The sequence below is a fragment of the Labrus mixtus genome, chromosome 6 (assembly GCF_963584025.1).
Source record: "Labrus mixtus chromosome 6, fLabMix1.1, whole genome shotgun sequence".
In the NCBI taxonomy this organism is placed as follows: domain Eukaryota; kingdom Metazoa; phylum Chordata; class Actinopteri; order Labriformes; family Labridae; genus Labrus; species Labrus mixtus.
Genome location: NC_083617.1, coordinates 22,672,595 through 22,683,960, shown reverse-complemented (window position 1 = coordinate 22,683,960; position 11,366 = coordinate 22,672,595). Strand labels below are relative to the sequence as shown.

At 39.3% G+C, this 11,366-nt stretch overlaps 1 protein-coding gene across 1 annotated transcript; it reads left to right on the top strand.

Moving 5' to 3' along the window:
• Positions 1–4,919: 4,919 nt before the first annotated feature.
• On the top strand, positions 4,920–7,983 carry lbx1a (ladybird homeobox 1a). Its single transcript, XM_061040986.1, has 2 exons — positions 4,920–6,005; positions 6,887–7,983. The coding sequence occupies exons 1-2, from the start codon at positions 5,696–5,698 to the stop codon at positions 7,417–7,419; spliced, it is 843 nt and encodes a 280-aa protein (XP_060896969.1). The 5' UTR covers positions 4,920–5,695; the 3' UTR covers positions 7,420–7,983.
• The last annotated feature ends 3,383 nt before the right edge of the window (positions 7,984–11,366 follow it).

The window sequence follows — 11,366 nt, the reverse complement described above, 5'->3', positions numbered from 1 at the left end:
CCAAATACTTTTTAGAGAAAAAAAACAGCATTCTTTTGGTCGCCATTAACTCCATGAAAGGATAACACCAGAGTATTTGAAACTTAACATTTGTTATGTTAAGATGTGACCATGTGGGCTGAGTAATAGAGATTTGTGGGAAGAAGTCTTGCTTGTGTTCGTAAAGACCATATGGTCGAGGCAAGTGAAATTCTGTTAAGTAACATTCTGGTTTACTTGGACAACTTTTAATCCACCAACATAACAATTAGGTGTACCAGCGTGATGTAGCATTGACCAACTTAAACCAAAAATGACCAAGAGAGGACAAGAAGTGACATCACCTTCGTTCTTGCAATCAATTAATAAATGTAATAAATATAATTATCAAAAATTTGAATACTTTAGAAAACCTTTAATCCAACTTTAATAGATTTTTAAAAAATATTTAAAGGTTTCACTGACATTTAAAGACAGATGATAACTTTTCGTTTGCTACCACACCTACTGCTCCTTTGTCTGTTCAGCTATTAACATGTTTTTAAAAGTATGATATTGATTAAAATGATAATAATAATTTAGGATGGCGCTGATGTTGATTAGAGTTCTCATGAGAAGACGCTGTTGATGATAATATGTATATAAAATCACTCCTGTGCATTCCCTTTGTCTGTCAGCACTTGTGTCCAATCAGACTTAAAGGTCAGATATTATGCAAAATACACTTTTGAACACGTACCATGAACCCTTAGCCTGTCTACAAACCCCCCAATTATGAGTCCATCCTCTACGTCTTTTGTCTGCTCCACTTTTCAGAAAATGTGTACTCAAACAGGCTGATTGAAGATTTTCCCTTTGTGACATCACAAAGGACAGTAACCCCTCCCCCAGGTGGGTGACACACCCACATCTAGATGATTGTTCTGCCCTCTGAGTCTGCCTTCTCACTGTAAATAATAGGGCATGGAGTGAGAAAGCCTGAGTCACATCCCCGTCCAGAGGGGCGTGGTCGAACACAGCTTACTTCCATTTAAAGCTAAAGACGAAAAAGCCTGCTCTGAGCAGGGCTGAAATAGAGGAGTTTGTAGGCTTGCTAAAAAAGAAGATCGTACAACATGCGACCTTTTAGAGCTGTTCGTTAACGCTTACTGATGTTTGTTCCTCCTTTCCAGATCCTTGCTGTTGTTATACTTATTCTCAGATGTTCGTTCCTTTGGACAAAGGCGTCAGCTTAATGAATTGGAAAATGTCATTGTTATCTTTTTGTTTCTTTTAATAAAATTAAAACAAGTCTCTCTGACTCCTGCATTAGCTATTTTAATGATTGTATGTGGCCCAGTGTGTCACGGCACATAAATGACTCCTCACACTCTGGTTGTAGTCAGGAAGAGAAAAAGAAATGAACGCTGAAATTGGAGAAACAAGTTTTTTCTCCTTAAAATGGCGATTTGTTCCAGTCTGCAGCTGGCAGGAGGGAGGAAAAAAAGGCTTGGTCGCACTGCTCACTATTAATGAACACATCAGACTATTGTCATCAGTCATCAGGGATGAATAAATCACTTTAGTCATGGTCCGCAGTCAGTGAAGACAGCAGTCTGGTAAAGTGAGTCTGATCACAGGACCTGATCCTGCCCTCTGAGCCCAGACAGGGAACTCTAATGGAGCAGGCTCTAACAGCTGGATTTTAAATCTGCTATTTTTAAAGGTTCGGATGGCAATAGACTTTCTTGGGTTGTTCAAAACAATAAAGCATGATTTTTGTTTCTTTCAAATCTGTTAGTGGCTTCTGTTTGCATTTCCTGTCTGTTAGTGTGTTCTTCTGCTTTACACTGTCCTCAGCTTGGTGAAAGTAGTGTCATCGATCACATACAGCTCCTCTCTGAGTTCTCCTTGTCGCTGCTGTCCCGTTCTCTGCTCCCAGCAGCAGCCTCTACACAACAAGACATCCATCACAGGTAACGTTCTTCCTCACAAGACATGCCCACACTTCTGTTCTGTGAATGTGGATACATATTTTCTTACAGGAGGCATGTAGTAACACAAAGCTTGTATCTATTTATATGTCTTAAAATATAACAGTTTTTAAGCTTGTATCTACAACTGGTAGGCTGCACAGGAGGCTGTTGGAAGTTATCCAGACTGCTTAATGTTCTATATTAGCCTGTCCTTTAGACAGAAAGGATTTTTTTCTCTCAGATTTAGATTTTGGTTTAACCATCTTATCAGCATCCATGTCTGCTGCTGTTACATGCTCAGTAGCTTTCCTTCTCTTCCACTTCTTGTCTCTTATCCTTTGTTTCCCTGGTGGTCAGAGTGACAGTGTGATTTGTAGTTTATGTATGAGAAGCCCTTCTTCAGGTTAGAGACGGACAGCAGCTTGTTAGAAGGCTACCTCAAGTTAAGACTTCAACAATGTCCTGTCATACCTCCCTATCTCCATGTCATACCACAGACAGGCTCCACTGAATTGCAAATACTAGTCTATGAAAAAATGATTTTGAAGGAGGGGGAATATTAATCAGTCAAAAATATTTACTCGTAAAAATATTCAAAGTGTTTTTAAGAAAAAGCATAACTTTATGATTAATCAATGGATTGCACTTTGGAATTCACTAACAATGACTTATTCTTACACTTATATAAGAGAACTTACATTTAGCAGAGCTAAACAGCCAAACACCAGAAAAGATGATCTTTAAACTTCATCAGTGACTTATAGCTTGCATTTCAAAATAAATCAAAGCTTCAGTACCAGATATCAATTATGTGTGAAGACAGTAACAATACAACACAATTAAAATATGAGCCTATTGGCTTTTTATGTTGCTTTTAAAAGTTTCCCAAAGAGAAAAAAAACGTTTTCATTGTAAGCTTTCTGTTTTCCGGTTCGATATAAATCTGCACATAACCTTCTCAAACCTCTGCTTCAGACTCAAATCCAAGACCAACACACAAAATATAAATAATAATACAAATCTAAATATATTCCAATGTGAACATCATTTAGAAGTTGTTTCTTCTGTGCTTCTGATTATTAAAGTTAAATGTTAAAGGTAGAAAATGTGTCAGTTCCTTTTATAGATCTGTGCAGCTTGCTTGCAGTGTCGGTGGGGGCCTGTACAGCTACAGGGGTCCATATTTACAACAGAGCAGCTCTGGGGCCCCAGGTCAACACTTTCCAGAGAACACTTCCAAAAGATGAAATTAAAACCTACGTGGAAAAGTGAATGTTTCTCCATTTGAGAGCGAGTATCAAATGAATATATCCCATCCATCAGAGTGGCCGTTGAGCTCACTGAAGGATAATGAAACGGACGAGAGTGCAGGCAGGAGGCCCGTTCCGAAAAGATCCAAGACAAGGCGTATAATCAAATGTCACAGCATGACCAAAGCAGGAGTAGATTATAAAATAAAACTGTCTGAGGACTTTGTCAGAGCTCCAAAAGGCTGTGACTGCAGATGGCCTCCCTAAACTCTACTAATCAGTCATCCATCTTTTTTATGGCCTGCTACTAAATGTTTAGCTGTTGGCAAACTATCTTTCTAGACATCTATGCTTTTATATTGCACATTGTTTTTATGCTGACACGATTTTGTGACTATCAATTTTTCCCCATGTGCTACAATTTACGATATAAATAGATAGATAGAACCTGGAAGGAAATGGTCGGTATGTGATTGATTTGGAAGATCTAACCTTTTCATATTTGCAAAAATCTTTTTCAGAACTTTGCAGCAGAATAATCATTTTTATTGACTTAGAAGCTAATACCTGAGATCGTGTGAAAAATATAATTCTGGCTCCAGTTCTGCACGATTGTCATTATTTATTTGTCTAGTTCAACATGGTTTTGATGTTAAGTGAAAATCAAGCTGAAGCCAGACACCAATGCATTATTTTGCCGATTTTTTTTTTCAATGCAGTCCCAAGATTGTCAGTACTGTAGTAATGATGGACAATTCGTCGTATGCTATGAGTACCACTGCTTTAAAAGTAGCAGGAGAACCAATAATGTAGCATAAGTTTGTCCTACTTTTTGTGATTCAGTGTAAAGAAACTGCTATGGTGACCGCTTCCAGGTCTCTGCATCTGTTTTCTTACTGAAGATCTCCCCACCATTACACTAAATGAAGGCCTGAAGTCCCGACTGTACCAGAAGTATAATTCTGGGAAGAATGCTTATTTCTTATTTTGATAAAAGTCAAGAATCTGGATTTACACAGAAACGCATTTCAAGCCAAGAGTCCTGTAAGTGTAGAAAATCAAAAACTAGTTTCAAATGCAGAGTCACTGTCTTTAGGGTTTGTTGCCTCATGAGAATTGGTCAAGCACAAAACACTCAGTTTAAGCTTATTTGTACAGACAAAGCTCAAAAGACACTGATGAATTAAGCAGTCAGTAATATTTTAAGTGTAAATAAGACTCAGAAATGATACGTCTGAAGAGATATAATTTAACTTTATAACTTTATATTCTACCAACATTTACATTGATATGTGATTATAATGTGTGTGAACAATTAAACACATTTGAAAAATATTTGAAAAATATCAATCCACTGAATGGAGGAACTATATAATAGGATTATTAAAGTAGCCTATACCAAACATGAAAAGTACCTCACCACCAGTTTATCATTTTGATCATATCATTGTTTATCATGGAACAGTTAGTTTTTAAATGCATCAGATTTTGGTTTATTTTATAAAAGTCCGTTTTGAGCCTATAAAGGGAGATATGTCAGATATTTAAAAATGAATGTCACATTATATGTATCCTCTCAAAGCGCTGGAGATTTTTCTCCAGTCTTCTGTGCTTCAGCTTAATTGAGCTAGGCTCTTTGCTGATATGCTACGACTTGGTTTGTGGGTGATGATGTCCTCCTCTGTCAATCTGCCTGTCTCTCTCAGGTGCTATCACGTTGATGTATGTCTCTTTCCCGCGCGCTCCGATATGCTCTGATGTTATTTCAACAAGTGACTTGATGTGAGTTAATCATTTTTTGTTCTTGAATGTAATTGTTCAGAAAATTGACGCAGAGCGGGTTAATCCAAGATGGCATGATGCCCTCGCACGATCCAGTGATGAGCCGCGCGGTGCCAATTACGCCGTGCAAACGAGGACAATATCTCGCAGGGGGGTAACATATGTTTATTTTATTTTTTTAAATCTCCTAATTTTGCAATGAAAGTGTTAAACATGATTGTTCTGCTTTCTAATTGGACTCCTCCCCACTACCTCGCCTTCTAATTACCATCCTGCTTTCTGGCTGCATCACAAACTCTGATAGATAGCTAGAGAGAGAGAGAGAGAGTGAGAGAGAGAAAGAGAGGGGGAGAGAGAGAGAGAGAGAGAGAGAGAGAGAGAGAGAAATTGATTACCTTCCTGTCAGGAATAACTGGTAACTGGTGGTCAATCGCTGCTGCTTTTGGTGCATCACCGTCCACCGGATGGGTTCGGCTCATGCCTCTTTGTGCGTCACGCTGGATAAGTGGACCGGAGACGTGGTGAAACTGGTGGGAGTCAAAAGTGTCCCAGCAGCATGCATCTGAGCGGCAAACATGCGGCGTGAGGGACACGTGTGATACGAGCTGTGGATTATCTGTTCTTTTCTGTTTCATCTCCTTTTAGAACTTTAGTTAAGTCTGTAAAACTTTCCTGCAATAATCGCTCCTGTCTAACTCACTTTAGTCAGGTGAGACGCGCTCCGCCGCCATGACCTCTAAGGACGAGTCGAAATGCCCCGCGGGGCTCGAGGAGCGGAGACGCAGTCCGCTAGATCAGCTGCCGCCGCCGGCCAACTCCAACAAGCCACTGACGCCTTTCAGTATCGAGGACATCCTCAACAAGCCGTCAGTAAGAAGGAGCTACTCCCATGTCTCACCCAGAGAGAAGCTGCCCTCGGTGGGCCACAGCCTGTCCGGCCGCGCGCTGCTCAGCCAAACATCCCCGCTGTGCGCGCTGGAGGAGCTCGCCAGCAAAACCTTTAAGGGTCTGGAGGTCAGCGTTCTGCAGGCTGCAGAGGGTACAAATGATTTTCTTCTGTGTGTTGAGTGATTTGAGCATGCCAATACTGTATATTGCAGCCCTATATTTCTTAAAGACTACAAAATAATATGGAGCTCTTATGGTGCTGTAATTTATATATGAATTGTAGTCTATTTGTTCCAATCAATTATCGAATAATAGATGAAATAAACATGAAATAATCATGTTGTGGTAAAAAAAAAGTGCAGTTATAGGTCGATATCTTTTTAAACATAAGCCTAATACTACTTAAGTTAAAAACACTTAGCACGTGCAGCTTTATTAACATTGTTTATGTACCCACTCCTGCACTTTGATTTCGCATTGAGATTTTTAATGTAGCTAACGTGTGCTGTTTTACGTTCTGTCTTTTACGTGTGATGAGATTTGATTGTGATGTGAGGATTTCTGAGCTTGAAACTTCCGTGAACACTGACAATAAATTGTTCTTATTACACTGTGGCATTAAAAATACGTTGCATTAAAAATTAACAAAATAAATAAAAATGATTTTTAAAAAAGTAAAAAAAAAACGATATAAAAAGAAATTTAGCAATTTAATTGGTGCATTGTTTTTATACAAAAGAAACAAAGGTATTTTTGGGAATGTTACGTGACTAATTAGTTACACCATGATTTATGTAGATGCCACGGGTTCAGTTGCGTATTGAATAAATAAAACCATTATTTTTTCATTAAAAAATACAGATTATACATTTATATTATTATTGATAGGCAGGGGAAAATCTAGGCAGGCTACATCAGTTGTTATGCATCTATGGCTCATGATGCCACGCAGGTGCATGATTGAGGCTTGAACCACAATTTGTTTTATCTTAATTTTCCCCCTCATGAAACCCATGTATCTCTCTCTCTTAGGCCGAGACGGCCTGACGATGTTTGGTCAGAGGAACAACCCTAAGAAACGGCGGAAGTCACGCACAGCGTTCACTAACCACCAGATCTACGAGCTGGAGAAGCGCTTTCTGTATCAGAAGTACCTGAGCCCAGCAGACCGGGACCAGATCGCCCAGCAGCTCGGCCTGACCAACGCACAGGTCATCACCTGGTTTCAGAACCGGCGAGCAAAGCTCAAACGTGACCTGGAGGAGATGAAAGCGGACGTTGAGTCCGCGAAGGCCGCAGGCTCTGTGGCCTTAGATAAGCTATCCAAGCTTGCAGAGCTGGAAAAGTGCGCGGCCGGGGTTATAGGCGGGGGTATGGTTTCAGTGCCAGGCCACACTGAACATGACACTGTCCCCTCAAAGGCCGACAACCACACCACCGTGAGCCTTGCCTCCTGCATACCGCACCGGTCGCCTCCTTCACCCTCGTCGGAGTGGTACGGGGACCGGCTGAGTAGCAAGTGCTGCTCGGAGGACGAAGATGAGGAGATTGACGTGGATGACTAGACTTTGCCAGTGGTCATCGAGACAGCCGTGTGAAATTTCAATCAGCCCGATGTTCCAAACAGAATCTCTTACTTTACCAGGATTCCTTTCTTGAGGGGGGACATTCAGTAGCCTAATGCGTTGAAACTATCCAGAAACAGTCGAGCTGTTTCGGTTTGGTAGAGCCATAGGCCAGAGTCAAAACGCGCGCCACGCAACAGAGAGAAACATCACAAGGACAAAACTCCAGGAAGCGACCATACAGGTGCTCACTCAAACACACACGAGTATGTTGATTTAACTGTTTTGAATCACTCAAATAAAATTCAACGCATGTTTAATTTGCTTTCATTTTGGGTTCGAGCTGACTCCTTTCACCTTTTTGATACATGTCTATAATTTTTTCTAAAATGATAATCATAAATAGAATTTGTGTAGCTAAACCTTGTAATAAATGACAATTTAATATATTTATAATGCTTTGAAAATCCCTAAAGTGCCTTTAAATATACACAACGCATACAGCTGTTTTAAATGTAAACTATGATGACATTGTAAAATAAAATTACAATTTTCAAATATTCAGCCTATTGCACTGTTCTATGAGTTATTATTTTATTTCAATGTTTTTCAATATGAGAACCGATTTTATGTAGCCTATAGGCCCTATATAGGCTACTGGATAAGGTTGTCTTTTTTTAAATCATATCTCTTAGAGTCAGTTACATGTGTTTTGTGGTGTTTTGGCGCAGAAACGGTGTTGTTTGCCAAGTCAATTTACAACAGCAATTTGGTTTCTGACCTTCTGTGTGTATTTTCTTTTTTTCTGTGAGAAAAACAATCTGGAGCCGAGATGAGGCTCTGTAGTGTGTGTGTGTGTGTGTGTGTGTGCGTGTGTGTGTGTGTGTGTGTGTGTGTGCGTGTGTGTGTGTGTGTGTGTGTGTGTTCTCTGGGGAGCTCTCTCCAGCAGCGCGCAATACGGACACAAGCTATTCGTCTGCCGCACCGTCCGGCGGGCCTGAGCGCACAAAGGCGGTCAACGGAGAATTATTTTGCGGCCATATGGTTTTAGGATTCTCCTCTCATTTACGAGTCACTTTGATGGATTGACTTAACCCGTCCTTTCAGCAGCGTAGCCCCTCTTTTGTCGCACACAATGCAGACACACTCGCTGCTCCCCGATCCGCCGCGTTTAAACACGACAATGAATGTGAAAGCAGCTCATGTGGGCAGATCGGTGCCTCGTTTTGGTTCGTGAGTGTTCAAATGATTAACTTCATGATTACATTGATGCTTAAGTCACACACTTCATCTGCTCATCATCCGCTGTCTGCGGCATTTTTTGTAGCCAGCAGTTATTCTGGCGGTAGTTCACAAAAATATCAGCCTATACATTTAGTCATGCTATAGGTTATTAGCCTTAACAGAAAAAGGAAGAATACAATAAAAGAATAGCACTGTCTAGTCTGTAAAAAAATAAACCCACTGCTATAGCCTATATTTTCACCTTGTAGGACACCCACTGAATATATGGAATGCATCATTATTTTCTAGGCTATATTCTTTTATTTTTTATAGGCTATTAAAAAAACAAACACCTTTTTACCGAAACAATTTCCTCATCACCAAACCAACAATTTGGCCTTTTTCATAATGTCCTTTATAGCCTACTTATCTCAAAAGATGTTGGTCATTTGTTTCCAAATTCTTTTCAATTGTATTAGTATTTATTTACTATTTATATTTATTATTTATTTTATTATATAAGAAGAAAAGAAAAACCTGTCTGTCTCCAATGAAGCCACACGATTGGAATTGAGGGAGGTTTTTCTTCAAATATTCTGACATGTAAATAGAATGGGAAATGTGGGCTTCTTTTAAGGATATAAGGTGCACGCGCGCGCGCACACACACACACACACACACACACACAGAAAGAGAGAGAAGAAAAGAATCATTTATTCAACCGACCGGAAAATTGAAGTTTGATGCATTCCTTCCTGCTTAAACAACTGGACCTGACCCCCCATACTGGTGGACCTCAGAAGTACTGACTGCTGTCACCTGTCAACACCAAATATATATAAGAACCAAGTCTTCATCAAGTGCATGCATCATCAACATATAATAATAATAATTATGGTTACTATTATTATTATTTATTTATTTTTATTTCTTAAAAAAATGTAGTACATTGTACTTTTTGAAAAGGTTTTTATTAAAGCAGTATTACAGTTAATATAACAACAATACCAATATGCTATAGCTATAAAGACCATAAACTACTTCTATACATTTTTGATTATTCCAATATTTTTTGTTGTTGTTAAAACAATGAGATACTTATACAGTAACAAATAATAATACTCTTATATACAATTATTGCAAATATATTTTACTGTGATTGAAGACCATAATTAACACACATCAGGCCTTCCAGTGATGACTATTATTGTTTCCATCAAGATTATCAACATCATCATCTGCACTTGGCTGTGCTGCTGTGCTGGGATGTGTGTAAGACGTTGAATATATAGGCTACAGTCGATGTTGAGGACAGAGCAGAAGAAATGAGCTGCTCTGCCGCAGGGCACAGCTTGATTGATCACTAAATAGGGCAGATTTGAAAGTTTTAGTTATAACGTTCCTGTAGAGCCCCTTAACACTTCAAACTTCAATTTTACGGGCTATTGAACTAAGCGTGTCCCTGACAAAATTGATATATGTATTAATTTACTTTAACCAGTGATTAATTACCATCCACAAAGAGAATTATCCGCGCAACTCTCCCTCCCCCCTCTAAATTTGCATATTAATCAAATTCTAGTTGATAATTCAGTCAAAGAAATGGATTTAACAGTGCTGGAAGGCATAACTCTCTTTCTCTCTCTGTTTTCTCACACACACTTTCTCACCCCCCTCCCGGGGCCTGAGCTCCCTCTCTCTCTTTGGCTGCTAAGCTGCTTGTCGAGTGTATTAAAATCAAAGAAGCAGAACGAGCTCGACTGGCTATTTGGTGAAAACAGAAATTGCATGTCCACTTTTATGATGTGTTCATGCTGAGGAGGCTCTTTCTAATGTGGCCTGTCAGAGCAGCCGTGGATCTACAGAGGGCAGGCAGGGAGTTATAGTGTGTGTGTGTGTGTGTGTGTGTGTGTGTGTGTGTGTGGTGATGTGTAAATCATGACAACACACTGAAGGTTAAGAAAAGGAAAAGGAAAAATTACAAGAATGTGTTGATGTAAGCAGAATGCCTTTCATGTTGCATGCTCTGAGTCTAAATGTCTGAATCATTCATTTGCAATTAGATATAAAGGACATTTACTGTAAAGGCAGATGTATCCACTGTAACTTGTTTACTTTTCGAGGGAGAAAAATAGAGGTAAATGTATGTTTTCCAGTCATCAATATATTGAGTTTTCAGGTTTTATAAAGTTTTTACCACAAGTGTTTTTTTATTAATCAACCAACTATTATTTATTCAAAATGCACCAAACCACAAGTTATCAACTTAATGTGAAAAGCCGGCCTGATCAGTAATTTCCATCGTGAGCAGGCACATGAGAAAGCGCATTTAACAGGCAGAAACCTCCAGACCCTTTGGTAAGAAGCCATCCACAACTAGATTTTTATCTACATTGTATTTATTTAATTATATAGGCTAAACACAAGTGACCATACATGTTGTCATTGGGAAATGTTTTTGTGTTTTCCTTCTTTTATATTTGTAACGTTTGTTCTATAGGAAGCAATCATGTTAAGTTAAACCACATTGTACTCACTCAATATGTTTACATGCTTGGTTGAGTCGAGCTAGGGTTATAGCTTGATAAAGCCATTAATTGGACTACTCTTTGTTGTCCCAGTCTACAAGCACGGGGAGAGAATCGATTTATTGAGTTATGTCTGTGTTCATGATAGGTGGTGATAAAACTCATTACAGCTAGTTACTATTGGACCTTCTTCTG